The sequence below is a fragment of the Typopeltis vanoorti genome, chromosome 8, assembly GCF_054136105.1.
Source record: "Typopeltis vanoorti isolate ZY-2024b chromosome 8, IOZ_Tvanoo_1.0, whole genome shotgun sequence".
Classification (NCBI taxonomy): domain Eukaryota; kingdom Metazoa; phylum Arthropoda; class Arachnida; order Uropygi; family Thelyphonidae; genus Typopeltis; species Typopeltis vanoorti.
The window spans coordinates 73890228-73916459 of record NC_143556.1 but is presented as its reverse complement, the minus strand read 5'-3'; the positions used below and the strand labels follow the sequence as shown (position 1 = coordinate 73916459).

The 26232-nt window shown below is 35.0% G+C and overlaps 1 protein-coding gene across 3 annotated transcripts in view; it reads left to right on the top strand.

Moving 5' to 3' along the window:
* LOC150104102 (sodium- and chloride-dependent glycine transporter 1-like) overlaps positions 1-26232 on the top strand; it is a 233702-nt gene that overhangs the window by 36904 nt on the left and 170566 nt on the right. For all 3 annotated transcript variants that reach the window (XM_090396766.1, XM_090396764.1, XM_090396765.1), the window contains exons 4-6: positions 9039-9182; positions 15532-15757; positions 20492-20624. In XM_090396766.1, the coding sequence (XP_090252892.1) occupies positions 9039-9182; positions 15532-15757; positions 20492-20624 (503 nt within the window). The remainder of the gene's footprint in view (positions 1-9038; positions 9183-15531; positions 15758-20491; positions 20625-26232) is intronic.

The window sequence follows — 26232 nt, the reverse complement described above, 5'->3', positions numbered from 1 at the left end:
TGCAATCAAGCCTACTATGGTCAAACGGGAAGAACCGTGAACATCCGCATCAGCGAACATAAAAGATACGTCCGGAATTATCATTATGGGAAGTCGGGACTAGCAGACCATGCTCTGGATACCCCTGCACACAGGATCAACTGGAAAAACACAAAAGTACTACACAGAAACCTGTATAAATCAGAGAGATTGTTCTTAGAGGTGACAGAAGCTCTTAAACACACTCCAAATCTCAACAAATATGGCTGTATTAACTTGCCGAAGATCTGGGAGACAGTCATATTAAGAAAAAACTAGCACTTTGCTAGAACTCTAGTAATATATGATAGCTTTTTTTTTTTTTTTCAGATAGAGGGCGCCAAAATCAGGACTCTAGTCTTTGTGTTGCTGCTACAATTTTGTTTAAGTACACCATGTTGTTTTAGTCTCGCGTATTGTGACAAACAGTGTTTTTGTGCTCTGAAGATGCTGGTTATAACACCAGCGAAATATCAGCATCAAGTTAATAAATTAATTATTCACTTAGTTTCTGTGTTCTATTATACCGTTAAAATAATAAACAACATGTTCGACGAACACATAAGTCTGTCCACACGTTTAAGTCTGTCTTATTCTCTAGAAGAAAGATCCTACTTTACTCCTTACCTTTTGATGATGTTTGGATTTCCAGTGAAGATAAGTTTTTCTCTTCTTGGACTGATTTTCACATCTGTATGAATCCTTCCATAAACATATTGAATTCACAGCTCCTCAACTCCCCACAAAACTCTCTCTGCAGCTTCTAACAATTCCATAAATCCTAAATCTGACTGACATTAGAATATTGTTCTCACATTTGGGTAGTACACCTAAAGCCTCTAAGAATTCTTGACTGTATACAGAAGAGGGAAATCTGCCTAATAGGTGTTACTAAATGAAACAAGTAAATTTTGAGGCAGAGGAATTCACAAGCATGAAATTCTAAATTAGCTATTCTCTCTCTTGAGCAATGTCTGATCTTACAAAAATATAAATGCCATCCTTGTGATAAAAGGAATAAATGCAGTAATTTGGGCTTGAAGATGGACAGTAGTGGATTTCCATTAAGAGTAGATGTCCGGTCTGTATTGATTGTAAGTCTGATGAACTTCATTTGTTAAGTGTTTATGCCACAGATATTGATAAAGTGGTTGTGAAAGTGAGGTTTTATTGTGGAGATTCTGGTTAAAATTCATATACTGTGGTTGGTAGATTGGTTTTTTTGTTGGGATTGATTTTTGATGGAGATGTGTTTTTGTTGCAGCATCACTGTCAGTGTTTGTATGATTCATTATAAGTTTGTTTATAGCTAGATGGAAGGATAGAATGGGAACATGCAGCAAGAGAAGATGCTCTTGAACATGACTAGTCTTCTTGCTATAGTGTGGTTTTGACACTGCCTCCCATGTGCAATTACTGATAATCCTTCTCCAAGCATGACCTGTCCGAGTATGTGGTAGTAAATTTATGTACCAGTAAACGGGGAAGCCTGCTGACTCATTATGGCCAGGTTTAAGTCCATGTAGTTTGGTGGCCAGCCTGTGACATCACAGATTTTACTGATGTACCCTCAAAATGGAGGAGGTTTTGGGTTTCTAAGATGTTTGGCTTGACTTTGAAGAATCATTTACACTGCATGCAGAAGACATAAACCAGAATCCCTGCTCTGGAGAGCAAACATGGCATTCACCAATTTAGATATTTAAAATGTTCAAAAATGATGATAGACAGTTACTTCATAGTTTATGTGAGTAACATCAGTAAATCTTTTATTATTAACATTATCAAATTCCTGATATGTATCCTCAAGGGATGTACAGAATACAGTGTTTGTACTACATGAAGAGTTTACATTGTTGCTAATGTCATATTGAAAATTTTAATTTAAATTAGTCTGTTATGTCAGGATTCCAATATTGTCAGTTCTTATATTTTTGTCTTCCAAGGCACTTCTGACTGCATCAGTCTACCTACATCTTAGTCTTTCTCTGGGTCTCTTTCTTTCCATCCTGGCATTAAACACCAGTTTTGATAACCTTTCCTCTCCTCTCCTGTTTAACTGACCACACTACTTAGATTAGCCCTACTCACACATTCTTGAATATCAGCAATGTAAATTCCTTCCTAATAATAATATTATTATATGGGTAACTCCATGGAATCCATAGACAAATTGAGGGAGGTTCTAAACATTATGCCAAGCTTGGCACTATCCAACATTTGTGCAATATCCATCATTGTTTTGAACACATTCACAGTCATGCACCTACAGAAAACTCTGGCAACCTATTCCACTCTCCAAGCAAAAAATCTAATCTTCACACCTTTGCTAATCATACTCTTTGTCATTTTCTAAGGATGGCCCTGGTTCTCCCATCACCAGACCTGTTCTGAAAAATTTCCTCTGTATTAATCCTGTAAAATTCATTCAGTAATTTTTTGCATCACCAATTTTTTGCGTGTTACCCTATCCTTATAAGGTGCATTCCATAGACCCGCCACTATCTTGGTTACTCATCTCTGGATCCTTTCCACTATCTCCTCATCCCCAAGAAACCCAGGTGACCAGATACAGTTTTAGTTCAGATTAAATCTCCAATTTTGTCAGGTTTAATACCACTTTCTTTCATAATGTGATACATATAAGTGAAGAATAACAGTGGAGATAATGTACAACCTCGCCTCCCACCTGATTTAACATCATTTTCTTTACTTCCTTCAATTCTAACTCAAAACTCAAACATAGACTCAGTATTGCTCTAAGTAAATATCCCAGTTACACCATATATGAGTTGTAACAATTTAATTCCCAGAATGCACCTGTAAAAAAACCTGTGTTCAGAACTATACATTAGTGGCTGCTGTCATCTTCGAAGTAGTCCCCTTGTACATTTATACACTGGTTTAGACGGTGTTCCCATTTTTGGAAACAGGCCTGGAACTCTTTTTCCAGAATACTTTTGAGTTCCTTTATCACATTATGCTGGATATCAGTGATGTCAGAAAATCTTCATCCTTTTTGCACAGTCTTTAATTTTGGAAACAGCCAAAAATCACAAGGAGCTAAGTCCGGTGACTAAGCAGGATGACCTAATCGATTTTTTGGCCAGAAACTCTCACGATGAGCACACTGTGGCTTGGTGCATTGTCATGATGGATGATCCACTTGTCTGGCCACAATTCAGGTCTTTTTTTTCTCCGAACAGAATCTTGTAATCTTTTCAGCACCTCTAAATAGCATTGTTGGTTGACTGTTTTTCCTTGTTCAACGAATTCTTAGTGGACTATCCCCTTGTGATCAAAGAAACACACAAGCATGGTCTTGGACTGCGAACGTGACATTCATGCTTTTTTCAGATGTGGCAAACTTGGGGTTTTTTACTGCATGCTCTAGTATTTTGTTTCGGGATCATACTGGAAGCACCAAGTTTCGTCACTTGTAATTGCTCTCAGAAATGTGCTTATTTGCAGAAAGCTCAGTCGCAAATTGAACCTGCTGCTGCTTCTGTTTGTCCATCAAGATCTGAGGCACAAAGTTTGCAAAAATCATTTGCATATCCAATTCTTCAGTTAAAATTACTCTGTTTCTCAATTCATTTGCAATTCATCAGCCATTAATCATGCAATTAATCATCTGTCAGACCCTACCAAATCTCGCCCTCTGTTCACATTTGCATCAATCATTTTTATTTTGGTTGCCCACTTCTGGGGTCTTCATTCACATTTTTTCACCATCTTTGAATCTCTTATGCCACTCAAAGACAGTTGACTTTTTCAGAGCATCCACACCATATACCACTTTCAACAGCTCCAACATTCAGTAGCAGTTTTATCAATTTTCACACAAAATTTGATGTTAGCATGCTGCTCCAAATTTATTTCGATCACACATTTTTATGCCAAAGTTTACTCACAGATCTCTATTGTTTTTGAAATAGCCATCTAGCAAATGGCTCTATCAGCTTGAGGTTTACGCACACATTGCATGTGTGATTATTACATGATTACTCACGTGACTCCAACCAAATCACCACACGGGCGACACTATGTGGAAGTTCTGGGAATTAAATTGTCGCCACTCATATGTAGTGTTTTGAACAGATTTCCTCTTGGCACCATGTCATATCTGTAAAACTGCAATACACATCCTTATTATATTCTCATGATTTCTCAACTATATGTCTTAAAGTGAAAATATTATCCTGACAACCTCTGTTTGGTCTGAATCCGTCTTTCCTTCACCAGGCTTTTCTTCCACAATTTTTCTCAACCATTTCTCAAGTATATTTGCATAAATCTTATCAGGAACACTCAGTAGGGAAATGTTTCTGTAATTTGTGCATTCAGTTTTTATTCCTCTTTTTAAAGAAGAGTTCTATGAGAGTTTGATTCCAATCATCTGGAATTTGACTATCTGACCATGCTTTCTAAAATTATGCAGAACAGCCATTAAAACTTCTATACTTCCATATTGGAGCATTTCTGGTCAAATATCATCTACTCTAGCTGCATTTCCACATTTTCGGTTTTTGATGGTTCTTTCTATTTCAAGTATTGATATGTGTTCCTGATTGCATACCTGTTGATAGTTGCCTATCACTATGCTGTCATTACTTGTTTCATTTAGCAGGCCTTCAAAGTAATTACTCCAGACATCTAGAATATCTTCATTTTTTGTGTCGCCTTTATCATCTCTGCTTCCTTTTGCAATACTCTTTCCTCTATTTCTAAGCTTTTTCATTAGCCTCCAGAATATTTTGCCAGATTTATTTTCTGTGTTCCTACCAAAGTATTTCCATGACTTTTGTTTCACTTTTGCATAGTTCTTTTCATTTTTACATTTTTTTTCCTGTATACTCTAAGAGTAAAAGCTGACTTACTTGCCAAGAACTTTCGACATGCTTTCTTCCTTTCCTTGATTTGACTTTCTGTGTTCACCATGGAGTTCTTATTTTTCTATCCTTGCAAGCAGTTTCACCACAATGCCTCTCTAGCTGAATCAGTGTTTTCTTCAAGGTTTGTCACTGAATCTCCAATGTTTGGTTCTTGTTTTCAGACTCTCATTTTTTTTCCTGAATAATGTTTGTGTATTTAAGTCAACAATTCACATCTGAAAGCTGCTCAACTTTGATTCATTTTAAAACTTTCTTACATAGCCAGCAAAGGTTGGTCGATTGGTAGAGTCTCTGCTACTAATGGCTTGCAAAAAGTTAAGCAAGTTTTGAGTGCAGTTAGTAGTTGGAAGGAGATAAATCGTTTGATGCTGTTGGCACACTCTCCTCTCGATGAGTCTTGTGACTCCCTGGAGGTGTCACATAATAATAATATTTTTCTTTTCAACATGAAATTAAATTTTATCCTGTTGAAAAATAAACAATGTTCACTTCCAATTTCAAACCCTTGGTATACTCTTCTGTCCTGAACCAGTGGAAAAACCACTATCAACAATAATGTAGTCAATGAGACTTATGTTGAACTCTTGTGAGACTTATTTCTTATTTCTCTCTATGTGAATTTGTACACATTTTTATGTTGGAATATGGTGTTAGTAAGAGCTAGCCCATGTCCTGAACAGAAATCCAGTAGATGCTTTCCATTATTATTAAATTTGCTCTTTTCTCCAAATTTTCCCAAAACATTTCTATATGTCTGGTAATAATTTTCTACTATGCTGTTTAGATTTTTAACAAGGACCAAATTTTTTTTTTTCATTGTGTTAGCTGCTTTCTCTAAATGCCTCAAAAAATTCTATTCTATTATATTATGTGATATTCTTTTACCTATTGCCATGTTATTTGCCATCTTCACTAAAAAGTGTGCCTAAATAGCTTAAATATTTTACTTGTTCTGTGGGCTTCTCATTTTGGATGTACTTGTTGTTTTTAGTTGTCCTGCCTCTTTTTTATAGTCTGTCTTTTTTTAGTGCTGATTTTCAGATTTGATACAGCTGGTATTCAGTTTAGTTAAGGAATTCTGAAGCCATGTACTGATTTATTTAGGAGTATAACATATCTGCTGCATAAAGAACTGTGATTACCATCTCAGATTTTTATATCAGATCTAATGGCACTTTCTTTATGAAGTGTCCATATAGATGATGAATAGCAGCGGAGACAGTGTTTACCCTGGTTTTACATCAAACATCTTCCTGTATTTTTTTCTTCAATCATAACTGATCACTAACAACTTGCATGTAGACTACATATTGCTCCTCTTTTTTTTTTTTTTTTTTTTTCGTATGGTTCCACCCATGAAAGGTTATTAATTAACCTATAATACGTTTATACTGTGGGTGAGCTAAGGAATTCCCCCCCCTTTTATATATATATATATATATATATATATATTGGGTTGGCAAATAAATTTGTTCGGTTTATGCATTAGTACAAGTTTACGGCGCTTCGCCTATCGCCATTGTTGCGCTACCATGCAATGCTATTGCGAAGTTGAAAGGCAACATTTCACATAACCTTTCAGTAAATTTTCGTTCGGCCTACTTCATTTGCATGTGTGTAACATATTTTTAGAAATGGAAGGAAATAACATATATTACTGGCATATTTTGCTTTTTTATTTCAAAAAAGGCAAACGAGCTGTGACGGTCCATAAAAAAATATGCAGCATATATGGGGATGGTGCCTTAACAGAACATGTTTGCCAAATTTCGTTTTGGATATTTCGAAGTCAGTGATGCGCCTCGTGCAGTTGCCTGACTGAGGTTGATTTGAGTGTTGTGAAGAATATCTTCGAAAAAAATCCGTCACAAACAGTGCGGGAGATTGCTGCAGTACTGAACATATCCCATACAAGCGTTGTTGCTATTCCCTTTTATATAGCATTATACATGTCTGTTAGAAATGGAAGGAAATAACATATATTACTGGCATATTTTGCTTTTTTATTTCAAAAAAGGCAAACGAGCTGTGACGGTCCATAAAAAAATATGCAGCATATATGGGGATGGTGCCTTAACAGAACATGTTTGCCAAATTTCGTTTTGGATATTTCGAAGTCAGTGATGCGCCTCGTGCAGTTGCCCGACTGAGGTTGATTTGAGTGTTGTGAAGAATATCTTCGAAAAAAATCCGTCACAAACAGTGCGGGAGATTGCTGCAGTACTGAACATATCCCATACAAGCGTTGTTGCTATTCCCTTTCATATAGCATTATACATGTCTGCAAGGAGATGTGCTTTGCATTATGGGAGATACTGAGACAAGGAGTGAGGAGAGCTTGGTCCACCATTACCACGAGTTGCTTCAGGCGCAAACTTTGTTTGCTTACACTTGGATAAAGGATTAAACTAAACTTATTATAGTCTAACCAAGTGGAAAAAAACTTCCAAACATCTTTCTCTAAATCCAGAGTAATTTAATAATTAGGTGGTACACCTTTTGGCTACTCGTATAGGTAAATATGACTTCTCCATTGCTTCTGCCTTAGCATCACCACTTCTGGGTCTGGCTCCCACTGATGAGACCTCAATTAAGGTCGAAACCGGTTTGGGTAGTGACCCTTCCCTTAATGCATAGCATTATGCATGCTAGGCATTAAGATGTGCTTTGCATTATGGGAGATACTGAGACACGGAGTGATGAGAGCTTGGTCTATCTTTACCATGAGTTGCCTCAGTCCTGAAGATACTTCGGGCACAAACTTTGTTTGCTTACACTTGGATAAAGGATTAAACTAAATTTATTATAGATCCATCTTCTTGTATGGTACTCAAACCTTTGACAATAAGCACCAAAAAAAAACTACAGATCTAATTAATTCCTTTGGAAATACAAGTCTCGGACACTTGAATGGACCATGTCACTAACTCTACTGTGCTAAATCTGGCTAAGCAAGAAAGACTTGTCAGTATAGTCAAAAAAACGAATCAGATGGCTTGGATATTAACTCAGACATCCTGAAGTCTCACCCATTTTGGAATCCCTCATCATGTACAAACCAGAAGATGACAGTTGCCATAGAGGAAGACCATGTAAACAATTTTGGCAATATATCTGTGAAACCATTAATAGAATGAACTGTAAAACTCCATCTGACATCTATCAGTTAGCTCAAGATAGAGAGACTTGGAAGGCCATAATTTGCAATCTTTAATTTTTTATGTAAATCTTTTATCCCTTTTCACATTGTATCATATTATGAATGAACCATGATGATTCTTCACCGAAATGCTAATTTGATTTAAATCATCTGCAGAATATCTATATCACCTTTATCAACTGTGGGCCTCCTTAGTTTTGCATCATCAATAAACAACCAAATATCCCTTTTCCCTTGTGGTCCTAATACAGAGTCTTGAGGCACTCCACTAGTCACTTTTATTTTCCTAGATTCCTGGTAGAAGCATACTTTTCTCACAAAATAAAAAAGTATTTTATGAGAAATTTTAGGATTATTTTAAGAGTTTTCTAAAAATAACTGAATCAGCATAGAAGAAAGCAGTTAGGCTATGACCCATCTCTCACAACTTCACTCTACTCTTTCACAGAAATGTTCAGTTTCTGCTTCTTCCTTTCATGCTATTCATTAGAATGGGCATTGATTATTCCTTACCAACCTTTCCTCACAGTTCAACTCTACACTGATTGACACTGCTCTTCATTCATTTCTTCTGCTACCTTCTTTTGGAACAGTTACTCCTAACAGTTTCCTAAAGAATACAGCTTACAAGTCTTCAACTTCAATGTTAACAAGTTTTGTTCTTTCTCCTGAACTTTCTGTCCATTTGTGGTATTAATGTACTATAGGTCAATAAATCGTGCTAGTCATTCATGTTTTGAAGAGAATTTTTTATATTGCTCCCACCCATGAAAGATTATTCGCAAACCTATGGTACATTTTGTACTGTAGGTAGGCTAGGGATATTTTTTCTATATATATTTGTATTTTTCATTTATGTTTTTTACATGTACTACAAAAAATGTTGAGAAAATTATAATAGAGTAACATATAAAATGAACTTTGCATGCAGTTAATTTTAAACTGTCATTTTCATATAATTTCAGGTGTTGGATATGGGATGTTAATGGTTACATTCTTGGTTGTATTATATTACAACATGATTATTGCATGGACTTTATTTTACACGTTTGCATCTTTCACAAGCAAGTTAGGTTGGGAAAACTGTGGCAATGAATGGAATACTAAAGGTAAGTTTTGTACTCTTAAAAAAATATAAATTTTACCAAATCAAAGTCTCCATTGCTTCCACCTTATGTATTTAATGTTGTTCTAGCACTTCAGCATTTGATTAAAATCATAATAATTAACTTTATTTTTCTTGGAACACATTTTAAATGCTTATTCTAGACCATTTGTAAGCTTTTGAAAGAATTATACATAGCTATTGCATATTGCATTGCATTGTATAATTCCTTCACAAAGATAACTTTTATCATTATAAAGATTACTTTAGTTGATTACTAAAATATTTCCAGAATTCCAAACACTTTTCCATCCTCAGTTTTTAGTGCTATTTTATCATGATTTCACCACTGTTGAAATCTACCAATATTAATTAACTTATTGAAAACAGTAATCAGAACTTAAATTATACTTAACAAGAAATTATATTCTTGTTTAATTTACACTTTATTCAAGTGGAAGCAAACACAGTTTTCATATGAAGTATCTTTACAACTAGGTGGGGCTACTAAGCTAACTTCACACAAGTTGCCTTAGTGCAAAACAATATACTTTCAGAAGTGAATAATGCTATGCATTAAGGGGAAAAGAGGATTGTCTCCCACACTGGTTCAGACCTTTGAGGTTTTGTCAGTGGAACCCAGACCCAGAAAGGTACTAAGGTTGAATTAATGCAGAAGTCATATATTCTTATGTACAAGTAGTACAAAGGTATATCACCTTATAATAAATTTAGTGTAATCTTTTATCCAAGTGTAAGCAAACAAAGTTTGCATCTAAATTATCTTCAGGACTGAGGCAACTCGTGGTAAAGGTGGACCAAGCTCATCACTCCTTGTCATAGTATCTCCCATAATGCAAAGCACATCTCCTTGCAGACATGTATAATGCTATGCATTAAGGGAAGAGCCGCTACCCAGACCGGTTTAGACTTTTATTGAGGTCTCGTTGAGGTTAACATCTTTCTCTAAATCCAGAGTAATTTAATAATAAGGTGAGACACTTTTTGGCAACTTGTATAGGTAAATATGACTTCTCCATTGCTTCCACCTTAGTATTACCACCTCTGAGTCTAGTTCCCACCAATGAGACCTCAATAAAGGTTGAAACAGGTCTGGGTAGTGGCCCTTCCCTTAATGCATAGCATTATACATGTCTGCAAGGAGATGTGCTTTGCATTATGGGAGATACTAAAACAAGGAGTGATGAGAGCTTGGGTCACCTTTACCACAAGTTGTTTCAGTCCTGAAGATACTTCAAGCTCAGACTTTGTTTGCTTATACTTGGATAAAGGATTTAACTAAATTTATTATAGTCTAACCAAGTGAGAAAAAACTTCCACCATCTTTTGGTATATCACCTTATTATTACAATACCTTGAATTAGAGATAGTTGTGGAAAGTTCCTTCACTTGATTGCAAAGTAAACAAAATTTACTTTGTAACCTCTGATGTTTCAAACTTTAATCCAATTTGGATTGTGTGTGTGTGTGGGGGGGGGGTGGACACTCTCAGATAGAAAACAGAAAAGCCAAAAAATATATTAAACACTTATTTAAAATATATTGTTATAAGATTAAAAAAAAGAGAGAAACAGTCCTTAATTTATTCTTGTCTGAGAAAAGAAATTTTTCTTTGACTTTTTAATTGTGCTATTTGTATAAATAGGCACTTGCAGTTTGGTAATATGATTGGAATACTGTGAACTGAGATGCTTCATAGGTTCATTCTAACCTGTTAAAAAAAATTTTGTTCATTATAATTTCAGTGAAGGAATTCTTGCTGTGTGAACCACCTAACTGGTCATATGGGTGAGGTTAAATAATTTATGCTCCATACCAGTGTTACCAGAATAGTATCAAATGTTATTTCAGTGGACGCTTCACACCCATGTATTTATTGATGTGAAAACATAGAGGTTGGTACTGGTAGTATATTTGTTCTATTGAAAGAAATTTAATGCATGTTATCAGAGTTATAGGTATCAGAGTTGTGTATGGTGGAGCAATATCAAAGAGGCAGAAGGTTTCAAGTGGGGTTCCACAGGGCTCAGTACTGGGACCTATATTGTTTAACCTTTATATCAATGACATTGTCTGTGGATTGCAAGGGGATATTCAGTGTTTGCAGATGATGCGAAGCTGGTAAGGGTTATTAGTAATAGTGCAGATGTGGTAGCCCTGCAAGAGGATTTGAATAAGCTAGATAGATGGACAAATGAATGGGGTGTCAGTTTAATGCAGCAAAATGTAAGGTCTTGAGGTTTGGGACACATCGATAGGACGCTACGTACTGTTAAAGGCTCTTTATTATTATTTTATTGTATATGTCGACTTCTTATCGTACTGTACTTGACTAATGTCAATTCTATCGCGTATGTCTCTATGTTGAATAGACTTGTATTGTTGTTGTGCGTTCCACATTAGTAATAACAAACTAAGCCTTATATAGCGTTTCTTTTATGATTTTTTTAAACTTAGCTTAACCTTTAGGGCGACCAGAAAATTACCCGTTCCTGAATCCTATATATTATCCTTATTACTCAAACAAATTTATTTTTTGCTGCGCCAGCTTGAGCCTTAAAGTTAGGAATAGACACTACCTTTAGGTTAACTATAGAATTTCAGGTGTTACTAGCAATATAATTAAATTCCTAGAAACTTAAAATCTCTGGCATAATCTTATTCTTGTTTGCAGTCGTGCCCTTACTTTCACTTGGGGTATTCCCGCACACTCTCACATACTTAGGTTCAATTTTTATGAAGGGTCAGAGTCAGTCGACATGATCAGATACACATAAATTTAAAGAATCAGACATTTATTAAATCCAATTGATGATACTACACAAATTAAATTGATTATCAAATTCTAAAGTTAAATCATTACCTCTCATTCACTCTCTCAGTCATTAATCAATTTCAGTATTCTACCTCAAAGTATCAGCAATTCAGTGTCTCAATATTTCAGTACATAATACACTTAAGGTTACAATTCATCTTAACACTAAATTCAGAATATGAGCAAAATTTCAATATCTCAATGACTCAGAACATGTCTCACTTAAAGTTTACAATTTACTTTATACATTAAATTCAGATTATCAGCAAAACTCAATACCTCATTAACTCAGTATACGTTACATTAAAAATTACAATTCATTTTTCTCATTAAGGCACTTTAACACACTCTTCGAATTCTCTCAGAACAATCAATACAGAATCTTTATCGGGTTGAAAGTTCCAAAAGTTCGTCTCATGAAAACGTAATTATTTATATTCAGATCTAAACCTTTCACTCTTTCCTGTAATGCAATTTTAAATTCCACTCTCTTAAATATAAGTGAATCTCAAAAGGGCTAGAATAAGTGAGAGTACTTATCTAATTTTGTCTTCGGTTTTCTTGCCGTCCTTCTTCCTTTGTTTTCGAATCTGGATTTCTCGATATCAATGCCACGTGGTTTACATGTGCTCGTTGGGCTGGACGCTAGTCTTCTGCCTAGATTTTACATAGTTGGACTTCTACTACGGCCTGTGATTTTATCTTGCCGATTCTACTATGGTGACATACTGAACTCTGTCATAAGTCAGCCCTCAAATATGAAAGCTGAGCCGCGAAGATTTCTCGAAGCACTCGGAGAGAAATTTCAGGAACAAGAAAAAACGGGGGGATTTCCTTCCGTGTTACGGGTTATATACCTCTTCTTGGAGTGCCACCTTTTTGCGTTTGAAATTTTCCATCGTTTCACCCATTGGTCTCCATTTGGGTGACTAAACCGATTTACATATGGGACTTCTTGGTTCAGGGAACTTATGCGTCAGCGTGCTTTCTAAGATATAGTGCCCTCAGGTATTTTTCTGACCTTACTGCATTTAGCGTGATCTTTGCCCTATATCGTCAAATAGTTCACATTCTTTCTTTGCATTATTTTGTTAATAATTCTCTCTTATTCTGCCCTTTTTTCTGACCGATATTTATTCTAGACACTCAGGTATAAGTTTCAAAATTGACAAAATTATTATACAAGTAGTAGTTACAAACAAAACACATTTTTTCTGCTAAAAGATAAGTATGTAAATTTTGATTTTATGTAAATTGTTAGAGTCTGGAATGGTGACGTCAGAAAATTCTAAAGGCGCTAATTTCAGATCTAACAATACTCTATGGGCGGAGTTAAACTGGAGGAAGTAGGGGAGACGAGATCTGGGGTTGATGATTGATAGAAACCTGAAATTTAGGGGACATATTGCAAATGTAGTGAAGGTAACACAGAGGATTGTTACAATAATGAGAAGGACACTGACCTGCAGAGATAAAATGGTTATCATTCCATTGTATAAGACTCTGATCAGACCACACTTAGACTATTGTTCTCAGATCTGGTCCCCAGGATTTGAAGAGGATAAATTAGCTGTGGAAAGGGTACAAAGGTGAATAATAAAGATAGTGTCAGGACTGTACAATGTTAGTTATGAGGATCAGCTGAGAGTGTGTGGACTGCAGAGTTTGGTGGATAGAAGGAGAGGTTATATGATTGAGACTTTTAAACTGTTGAGAGGTGGTTACAGGGTTGACACTGGGGAGTTCTTTTGCTTGATTAAACAGTGGGAAGGAGTCATGACAAGGGGCCATCCTGGGAAGTTACGAAAGGAAACTGTGAGAAAGAGGGTGAGGAGTGGCTTCTTTGCATGGAGGGTGGTTGAACAATGGAATGCATTGCCTGATGGAGTGGAGAGTGAGAACGGTCAATGCATTTAAGGAGTGGTATGATGGACTTTGTGTTTCCTAGGAGGGACCTCCCTCGATGAGTCTTTTGACCCCATGGAGGCCTGAATAATAATAATTACGGATTTGGAGAAGCATTATGGCTCCAGATTTTTTAACAACTGATAACCACATATCCCATTCCCCTTGTAACTGTAATGAGAAAAACTGGAATTCCCACAGAATTGTATAATATATATGTGTGTTAATATATATATATATATATATATATATATATAATGAAGAAATTTATTTGAAGTATAAATGACTAGGATTTACTTCTCTTTTCACAAGTAGTTTGCATTATATGGAAATAGGAATTTTCCTGGAGCTCACTTAACAGCATTCACTCTGGATCATCTATAAAAAGAGGGAATATGATAGAAACATTTAAGTTGCTTGAAGGGGTTTATTATTATTCCGGCAACTCAGGAGTCGACAGACTCATCAAGGGAGGCCCTAACATCATGTCAAGAACAACTATTCGACATTCACACAGTATCTATCATACCTCGCCTTGAACTCATTCACGGTCATAGCACCCACGACAGACTCTGGCAGCTTATTCCAATCATTCACCACTCTCTCCAAGTAAAAAACCTAGCTCTAACACCCCTGCCAACCACATTCTTGACCAGCTTCCATGAATGGCCCCTAGTCCTTCCACCACCAGTCCTATTCTCAACAATATCTTCTGAATTAATCTTATAGAAATCCTTCAGTAATTTGAATGTCTCAATCATATCACCCCTTTTCTGCCTATCAACCAATTTCTGCAACCCACAAATATTCAACCTGTTCTCATAAGGTTCATTCCATAGACCTGCTATCATCTTGGTCACTCGTCTCTGGATCCTCTCCACCTACTCCCCCCCCATCAAGATGAAACCCTACCGCCCATATCTGGGCACTAGTCTAGATGGGATCTTATCAAGGCTCGATACAGAGGAACAATAACTTGTTTGTCTCTGCTTGTTAAAGTATTTTTCAGCAACCAAGTGATTTGATGAGCTGATTTAGCCACTTTTGCAATGTGTCCCTAAACTTCATCTCCCTATCTGCCAACACTCCCAAATCCCTGGCCTCAATCTCGTGGAGTACGGTTCCACCAATGTGATATACTGCTGCTAATCTTTTCACCACAAAATAAGGTGGATGCAGGGGAAAAATTTCAGCACTTAGTTGGGGGGGGGGAGAATAAGGGGTCATCCGTGGAAGTTGAATAAAGGTGTATAATTATGGATATCCACAGGATATCCATAATTATACACTATATAAGGAAAGAATACAGAATATTGCTATTAATCTTATTATTAAAATTACTTATATTTAAAACAAATATAAACATGTATATTTACTGTCTTATGCTATTAAAAAAAACTGATAATGCACTGTTTAAATTTCATCGACTTGCAATAGTTAAAATGTGTTCTGCTTCATTGTGTATTATATATATATATATATATATATCAGATATCTTGAATTATTTTGGTACAACAGGTACTATACAGTTTGTACCGTAATTTTTTTTTTTTTAACTTTTATCTGCTGTTTTGAATTAAATTTTTTTTTTTTAAATCATATCTCTTTACAGCTTGCTTTAATACTGAACAGAACAATGAATGCTTAAGAAAAAATTTAACTTTATGGAATAATACTTGTTATGATGTAGAAGAATTTTGCAGTGGCATAGAAGATATGGCATACTATAATACAACTCACTGTATGAACTTAACTGCATTATCCTCAAATCAAAGTGATATTTACGTTAGTTTAGACAAGGCTACTAAACGAGTATCTCCAAGTGAAGATTATTACTTGTAAGTAATGATTTAACATTTTAAACATATAAAAATTAATCCATATTTTAATAACCTTTATTCATGATTAATATATATTTATAAATCTTGAGCTTGTATATTAAGCAGTAGTGCAAATATGTTGACAATTATTATTTTTTTTTTAAATTCTTAAACATTTCACCCAAAATAATTTAAATTATCATTATCTTCAGCCCTCCATAGTCCAAGGCTCACTGTGGGAGGTCCCTCTGTCACACACACCTCATCATACCATGCGTGAAATATATTCACATTCTCTGCAGACACCAGACTCTCAACAAATGCATTCCATTAAAAAAAAAATTATTTCTCACTCCTTTGCTCACACCTTCCTTATACAGTTTTCAGGGATGACTTCCCACCATTTTATGAAAAATGTCTTCAACATTAATCTGATAAGAATCTCCTTACCAAGTTATATCTATCCTATCCATCCCTCCTTCTCCTCCTATCCACTAAAAATTGCATTATTCAACAACATACAAGAAAAGCATTATTCAACAACATACAAGACATTGAGTTCTGTGATTGATATTCTGCGATCCATCTTCTCTGCAAGCAGTTTGATCCCTCTGCAACACCAGACCTGATTCTTGGAAGTAAAAAAACTTTTGATTTCTGTTCTCAACATAGTAACAGTGCTGCCAGTTAATCAGATGACATTAGTTCTCAGAGTGCGTGTGAGACAGAAAATTTACAACTCCTTGATTTTTTTTGTTTATCAAACTGCTGCAACATGTGTGTGACCTGCTGGAGGCATACGTGTTTTCGATTGACCAGTACTAGTTAATGGTGACGTAGAACAGCATGAACTTGAGATTGTTCTTTCTAGACCACTGCAAAGTTGAGTGCAAATTTCATCAAACACACATGGCCATGTTCTCAAATTGATTTCTTATCAGGACTAGAACTAATGTTTTTTTTTTTTTAATCATTAAGGATTAGCCATTTTCCTATTCTGGCCTTCCCCCTCTCTCCCTTTCCCTTTTTATTTATATATAGGTCTATATTTATCTTCTTCTTTTAGTACATGATATCTTTCCATCCTTTATAAATGCTCTTTTCAGTTTTCTCTGTATTCCTTGATCTTTTCATTTAAGTTATATTTAATTCTCTTGTATTGTCTTCATTTCTTATATGGTGTAATTTTGTGCATCCGTTAATTGTTCTTAAAAATAGCATTTCTGCTGCTTGTATTTTACTTCAATTTTTCCTTTTAACATTCCATGTTTCTGAACCATAATAAAGTGAGAGTGACTATTACTTTTTATAAAATTTAAGTTGGGTTTCTTGTCTTATTTTTTTCAGTGTGCTTTAAATTATGCCACAGATTTTCTGAAAGTTTATTTATTTTTTTATTTATATCTTTGTCTTTTAGATATGTTATTATGCAACAAATAATTAAACTGTGGCACCTGTTTTATTATTTTATCATCATCAAATTTCTGACATGTACCTTCAAGGGGTGTACAGGATATGATAGTCATACATGAAAAACTTACATCGTTACTAACTTTGTATCTACAATTTTCCTCCAAATCAATCTGTTACCTGTCAGGACTCCAACATTATCAGATCTTATATTTCTGTCTTCAAAGGCACATTTTACGGTATCAATCTACCTACATCTTGGTCTTCCTCTGGGTCTTTTTCCTGCCAACATGACAGACAACACTTGTTTTGCTAATCTTTCCTCTCCCATTATATTTAAGTGATCATACCACCTGATATTAGCTATGCTAACAATGTCAAGTTCTTTCCTAATATCCTCTTTTCTTAATATGATATTGCCACTGATGCTATCTGTTCATGCTGCTAATCTTTCTCAGGACTCGCATATCTGTGGTTTCTAGTCTTTGGTCAAGTGTTTTATTTCTAATCCAGCTGTCAGATCCATAAGTTAAAATTGATTTGAACACTGTCTTGTATACAACTAATTTAATGTTTTCACCAATTATAAATTTATCCATTTGACTTCATACCATACCAGCTTTGTTGATTCTGTTGTCTATTTCATATTTAATTTACCATCTTCACTAAAAATTGTGCCTAGGTAGCTGAAATGTTCTATTTGTTCTATAGATTCTCCATTCACAATGCAATTGATATTTTCATGTTCCTGCCTATTTTCATTGTCATTCTCTTGTTATTACTGACCTACATACCATATCTATTACAACAATTATTCAATTTAGTCAGGGAATCTTGCAGACTTGTAGTGGATTTATTTAAAACTATAACATCATCTGCATAAAGTAAAGAGCTGAGATTAACATCTCTCCAATTTTGATATCAGGTATAGTAATACTTTCCTTCATAATATGATCCATATAGATAATGAATAACAAAAGGGATAATGTACATCCTTGTCTGACACCAGATTTAACATTAAATCATCTTACTGTATTTCCTTTAATTCTAACTGCTGACTTACAACTCAAATAGAAAGTAAGTATTGCTTGATATAATGTCCCATTGACACCATATAACTGTAGTATTTTGAATAGCTTTTCTCTTGGCACCTTGTCATATGCCTTTTCCAGATCTACAAAACTTAAATATAGATCTTTGTTATATTCCCATGATTTCTCAACTATTTGTCACAAGGTGAAAATCTGATCCTGACAGCCTGTATTTGGCCTGAATACAGCTTGTTCTTCACCATGCTTCCCTTCCACAATCCTTATCAACTGTTTCTCAAGTATACTTGCATAAATCTTACCAGCAACGCTCAGTAGGAAAATCTCTGTAATTCTCACATTCAGTTTTATTTCCCTTTTTAAAAATGGTACTATGAGAGCTCTACTCCAATCATTCAGAATTTGTCGCTCTATCCAGGCCTTGTGAATTATGCAGTGCATCCATCCACTGTAAGACTTATACCTCCATGCTTGAGCATTTCTGGTCAGATATCATCTACTCCTGCTGCCATTCCACATTTCAGGCCTTTGATGGCTTTTTTTTCACTTCAAGTATGGATATGTATTCCTAACTACATCCCTGTTGAGTATTTTTTACCACTGTGCTGTCACTGCTTGTTTCATTTAGCAATTTTTCGAAGTAATTACTCCATACTTCAAGGATATTTATTTCTTCCTTTTTCATGTCACCTTTATCATCTCTAATTCCTTTTACAGCACTCTTTCCCCCATTTCTGAGCTTCTTCAAGAAGCTCAGAAATGGGGGATAATTTCTGAATTTTCCCCATTTTTTCTATTTATTTTCTGATATTTGATATTTATTTTCTATGTTCTTACAAAAGTCTTCTCATATTTTGTTTAGCTAGTTTTACACAGTGTTTAGCTTTCTTACTTTTGTCTCTGTATTCTCTAAGAGCACAAGCTGACTTATTTTACAGGAACTTTTGATATGCTTTCTTCTTTTCTTTCACTGCCTCTTTAACTTCCTTTGTCCACCATGGAGTTCTGATTTTTCTATCCTTACAGACAACCTCACCACATGCCTTTATGGCTGAATCAATCTGTGTTTTCTTCAGGGCTTGCCACTGAATCGACAAGATTTAGTTCCTATACTCAAACTCTTTAAGTTTTCCTGAGTAATGTTTGTGTATTTTAGTCTACAGTTCACATCTGAGAGCTGCTCAACTTTTATTCACTTTAAAACTTTCTTGCACGTTCTTTTTTTCAATATGATATTCAATTTTATTCTGCTCAAGACTAAATGGTGATCACTTCCAATTTCAAATCCTGTGTACATTCTGGTGTCCTGCACCAGGGAGAAATATTCACTATCGACAATAACATTGTCAATGTGATTTTTCTTATTTCTTGCCTGTTCTCTCCATGTAAATTTGTGCACATTTTTATGTTGCAAATTGTGCTACTAATAATCATTCCATGTCCTCAACAGAAATCCAACAAGTATTTGCCATTATTATTAACTTTGCTCTTTTCTCCAAATTTTCTCCATATATATCTTTTATTTAATTAATAAGTCTATCCCAAGAATCTTGGTGAACTTTATTTCTTTTGATTTTGTTTATTTTGTCTGTCTCCTTTGTTTTTGTAGGAATGATTTGTATGCTGAGTGTTTTCTTTTATTGCAGTTTTTATATCTTTTGTTTCAAATTTTTAACGCTTTTTCTTTTTAATATTTTAGTTTTGTTTTCAAGTACCTCAAAGGCTTTTTTATGAATTATGTTTATTAAAGTTTTCCATTCTTCTTCTTCTATTTATTCATTCATTTTGGCTTCTTTTAGGTAATCTAATGATTTCTACTTTTAATAGATATACTTTGTATACTTGTTTTATTTCTTGTTTTTTTCTCGATTGAAGATAGTTAAGGGGCATCTAGAGGAAGTAATATTAAATTGTACACTTATGGTAAGGAGGATAAATCAGGTAGGAGTTGGATGCAAGAAAAAAGAAAAGAAATTGTTGTGGTATATGAGGAGAAAGTTTGCGAGTTATTAAAGGAACTCTGTAAGATTAATTGTTTTAACATATAAAAAGCAATCATCCTTCAGGACATTATTTTTTTTGTCCATTCATTCACCTTGAGTATAAAATGTTTCAATAACACTGTTCTTGTTGATATAAGAAAGTGCCTTCGAAACTAATTTTTGTCCTTGCCTTGTACATATGAGTTTGAACCATTTATTTTATCATATTATGAGATTATTTGAAAAGAAAGTATTAAATATAAAATTGCAGCAGCTATTTTGTAACAATATTTATACAATATCATTTGCAGAAACTACATGCTGGGAATCAGTCCTGATATTGACCACTTTGGTGACCTCAGGTGGCAACTTGTTTTATGCCTTCTTTTAGCTTGGATAATTGTGGGACTCTGCTTAATCAAAGGTGTCCAGTCATCTGGAAAGGTTAGTTTAATTATTTAGATGTTATTCATTAGAAGTTTACATGTGTAAATGTATTTAAAAAAACCCAGTAAGATTCTTTTATTTTTGTACTAGAAGGCCACTCTCATTAAAATAATCTAATTAGATTTAGTAGAGTTAGAGCTGCTCACACATGACAAAGAGGTTACAAAACCTATAACCAGTGGTGATCTATGGAAATTTTAACAAAGGGCTTGCATCTTCCAGCAAAAAAAAAAAAAAAAAGGCATATTTTACACAGAAACTTTTATTAATGCAGCTTGTGTACAAATTCCAATCAAAAAGTATGAGAGGACAATCAACCTCTAAAGGCTATCATTTTTAAACAAATATTTCATGATCTAAACATGAAATATTTGTACACAATCAACTGTGTTAATTTATCTTGCATAAGAAAAACATTTTTTTAATTTATCTTGCATAAGAAAAACTATCAAAATATTATAATATAAAAGATATAATAAATCTTTTATAAAACATTTGATTGGCTACTGGTTTTACCATACGATTGGCTACCAGAAGAGAGAAGGGTAAAGATAGTGCACATGCTTAGTTTATTTTCAAACCTGGGCGCATTCATTATAGAGAAGTTGAAACAATAATTGCAAATAATCTATACATTACTGAATAGACTAATTTTGTTATTTTACAGTATGAGTTTGTCACTTAATGTTTCAAAAAACAGATTTTTTTTTGAAAAAATAAAAAAGTAAACAAGAAGAACAAAGGGCTCACGCGAGCCCCTTATAGCTCACCACTGCCTATAACTCAATTTTGTGTTTGTGTGGATCAACTTAAATTAACCAGTATAACATTCTTAAGTATTGTCAAATTAGTATCATTTTGGAAGATTTGAAAAGTTGTTAGAATGTTTGTGGCTCCATTTGGACTTTGGGTGGGGGTGGGGGGGGGAATAAAAGGTATGACGAATTAATAGAATTCATATTCTTGGTTTAATCCTTTATCCAAGTGTAAGCAAAGAAGTTTGCTCATGAACTATTTTCAGGACCAGGGCAACTTATATAAAGAAGCTAATGACTTCACATCACTTGTCTTAGTATCCCATAATGCAAAGCACATATCCTTGCAGATATGCATAATGCTATGAATTATGGGAAGGGTCACTAATCCAGACTGGTTTCAATGTGAAGTCATTAACTTCTTTATCAGTTGCTCCAGTCCTGAAAATAGTTCAGGTGGGAACTTGTTTGCTTACACTTGGATAAAGGATTAAATGACAAATATAATTTATTGGTATCTATAATTTATAATATAACTAAGCGGAAAAATTTACAACTATCTTTGATCCAGAGTATTTTAATAATAAGGTGTGACACCTTTTGGCTACTCATATATGAAAATATGACTTCTGCATTACTTCAAACATAGTATCACCTCTGGGTTTGGCTCCACTGAAGAGACCTCAACAAAGGTCAAAACCAGTTTGGGTAGTGACCCATAATGCAAAGCACATCTCCTTACAGGCATGTATAATGCTATGCATTATGGAATACCAAGGCAAGTGATGTTAAGTCATTGGCTTCTTTTTGAGTTTCCCCAGTCCTGAAAATAGTTCAGGTGTAAACTTGTTTGCTTACACTTGGATAAACCAAGAATATAATTTATTGGTATCTTTAATTTATAGTATAACTAAGTAGAAAAAAAAGTTATAATTATAGAATTTTTTTAAAAAAATGCAATTAGATAATAAAAAAATAAGTGGTTTGATCTTTTTTTTTCTAAAGTATCATAATACATGGCAATTTCCTGGAAGAGCCAAGTAAAGTCATTAGGAATTCAACTGGCTAAATAAATGCTGATCAACAAGATTCAAAAGTTATATAACAAGATTCAAAAGATTCAAAGAAATGGTAAATTCACAAAATTACCCTGATGATTGCTGTGATTTAGATGATAAATATCTTATGAGTTGTTTAATTTCTTTAATTAAAAAAAAAAAAGAAAGTTCCAAACTTGAATGCAATCCTCTAAATGAGGCTTAACCACTGTTTTGTATGGAAATAATTACGTATTTATATGAATTACACAGAGCCTCTGTAGCTTAGTCGGTATAGACGAAGCCCTATGGTCGGAAAGACCTGGGTTCAATTCCCATCCATGATGTGAGGAACCTTTATCTGGTCTCTTTTGATTAAAGGTGAGTTAGCTGGCCTCATACGGAGGTAGAGGTTTTAACCTGGAAACTCGGGTTTTTCGTATTTCAGAATATGCAAACCAGCCCTGTGAATGCACACGAATCTACAGTCATAATACTTAATCCGTCAAGAGGAGGCTCAACTTGTCCCAAAAAGGGACAAGGGAGAAAAGGGAGGAAACTCCATACTAATAAATAAATAAAACTAAAACTAAATTACTGCATAAACTTTTCTTGAACATATAAAAATCTATAAATGTAGATAAATATGATATGAAGGAACAGGGAGTAATTGAAACAAGCTCATTGAAACGCTAAAAACAGAAATTGGGTATAAAAAAAAAGTGAAACTGTTTAAAAAAAAAAAAAAAAACACATCTCCTTGCAGATATGTATAATGTTATGCATTAAGGGAAGGGCCACTACCCAGACTAGTTCCGACTTTATTGAGGTCGCTTCAGTGGGAGCCAGGCCCAAGTGGAGATACCAGGCATGGTATCTGCCTGGTATCTCCACTTGGGCCTGGCCTCCACTGAAGAGACCTCAATAAAGGTCGAAACTAGTCTGGATAGTGGCCCTTCCCTTAATGCATAACATTACACCTTTGGAAGGAGTTGCCCGGTGTTGTACCACTTTACCCCAGTCCTGAAGATACTTTCAGGCGCAAACTTTTTTTGCACATACTTGAATAAAGGATTAAACTGAATTTTTTATAGTCTTTTCTTTTATATTTTTTATAGTATTTTCACCAAGTGAAAATAAACTTTCAACATTATTCTCATTCCATTTATTGAAATGCCTCCACCTTCTTCTTTGATCTTATCTAGTGTCCTTCCCAGACGTGTGATGAAAATGGTTGGTAATATTGGGTCCCCCCCCCCTTGTCGTGCCTTGACTAGCTTGACTAGTAGCAAGCCAATCTCCAGTCACACCTGTTATCCTGACTGTTGCTTGTGCTTGGCTGTTTATATCTTTCAACAGACGGATCAATTTATTGTCCACACAATAGAATTCCAAGACAGCCTATGTTATATTTCGATCAATATTATCAAATGCTTTTTGGAAGTCCACAAAACAGCAGTATAGCTTTTTGTTCTTTCTTCGAGCTTTCTCTGCTATTAGTCTTAGTGCGAGTATCTGTTGCACTGTACTTCGATCTTTTCGAAATCCAGTTGCTCATCAGGAGGATATGACACTCCAGGAGTTCTGTAAGTATTTTCATCAGCACTTTGCCAAGATGACTCATTAGTGCAATAGTTCTCTAATTGGTGTATTCTAAAGCACTGCATTTCTTATGAACAATCACTGAGACTGATTTTTTCCACTCTTTGGGGGCATATCCTGATCTCCATATTTCATCCCTAATGTAAAAGAAATGCATAGCTTATGCATTTCTTTTACAACTGATTCTCACCCATATTTTAGCATCTTGCCTGTCATGTTGTCATTTCCAGGACTCCTGTTGTTCTTGAGATGTTTTGTAGCCTTATTCACCTCCTCTTCCAAGATGTCATTTTCAAAGATCTCTGCTGGTGGAGAGATTGCTTTTAGTTGATCAATGCAATATCTTGTCCTACTGCAATATCTGTGTATGATTTCAGTCTTGTCTATCAATACTTTACCATCTTCATCTTTGACTGCTACTGATCTTGTTTGTCACTTCCTATTGACATTTCTTATAAGTTTATAGACTTCTCTAGTTTTGTGTTTCTCCATAGTACTGTTCAATGTCTTTGCATTGGTCCTCCAGCCATTTGGATTTATCAGATCTTGCTGTTTTCAGTACTTCATTGCATTTTTGATGTATAACTGGTCTTTTCTCTTGTACCAATTTCAGGGTTTTCTGAGTTATCCATTTCTTATTGATTTTCTCTTTTTCAGGAAATACTTCCTCTACTGCTTTTTTATTACTATAGTCAATCGTTCTGCTCTAGTGTTTATATTTTGTTTTTCACTTGTGGTCTTAAGCTTAGTTTCCAGTATGCTTTGATATGCTGTTCTTAGCCTGTCTTCATTTAGTCTTGAAATGTCTCTAACCTTTTGGAACTTTCCTTTGTATTTCAGTTTTAGCCTTATATTTGCAATCACTAAGCTGTGGTCCCAATCAATATCAGCTCCTTGGAATGATCTGCACTATTGAACTGATGTTCTCCATTTCTGATCTACTAGTATCGGGTCGATCATATTCCTATGCCTGTCATTGAAAGAGCTGCATGTCCATTTACACAATCTTTTTGTTGGAATTTGGTATTGCAAATCATCAAGTTGTTATCAGTGGCAAATTCCAGAAGCATCTCTCTGCATTCATTTCTTTTTCCATTACCTTTTCCCATCCTGTGTTATTTCTGCCAATCTTTGCATTCCAGTCTCCTCCAATGATGAGTATCATTCTTCAGTACCTCATCATTTTCTAGTTGTAGATCTCTGTAAAATCTCTCAATGTCTTCATCTGCACTCTCTGCAGTGGGTGCATATACTTGAATGATCATGATATTAAATGGTTGGGCACTGAATCTTGCAACTATTATCCTTTCAAGAACTGTTTTGTATCCTATCATTGCCTAACAAGCCTTGTTACTTAGCAGGAAACCTATGCCTGTGCTTACTTTCATTTCCTGACCAGAGAACTCTTCCACCATTTGTTTCTCCTGACAGTGTCCATCTCATTTCTGAAATACCCAAGATGTTGCATCTGTATTTCTTCTTGAAGCAACTGCAATTTTCCAGTTGCCCATAGTGTACTGACATTCCATATACCTATTGATATTCCATCCTTTACAGGCTTGAGTTTTATTTTTTTTTGTCTTTGTTTTCAGTAGCTGATTTTTCGATCCAACCCTTATTGCTCGATTGGGGATGCGGACCTTGTTTGACTGGGTGACATCTGAGCCGGCATGAGTCTTTTCTCTTGTTCTTTGGCATCAGATTTCAATTGTATTTTCTTTTTACTGTCAGCACATCGACACTTATCTGACAAATCCTCAGTCATCTTTGAAGAGCTTGGGAGAGATGTAAGAAGGAGCATATAGGTTATGTTTACGCTTAGGGTGCCCCAAGTTTAGTTTAGGGTGCCTTGACACAGTACTGTCATTGCACTTCTGTAGCATTTTATAGAGTTACTGGAGTTGTTCACTAACCCACCTCATCATGTTAGTATTGCTGCTTCTTGTCCAGGACTGCTTATTGGCTATTCACAGCTAACCACTATCTCTGGTGGCCATTCCCTGATCCTCAACCTGAGGATCCGTCTGGTGGCATGTAGCTTTTGCCTCTGGGGGGAAAGACCCCAGACTGGACATTTTTTCAAAATTCGAAGAAATTGCACATTTCTTCAAAATACATGGTGATATATCAAGTCCCACAGCCTTATTAACATAAAGTTTGCTCAATTTCCCATGTAGCTTGCTCACCCACAGTCTGTCTCTCCTTATCCAC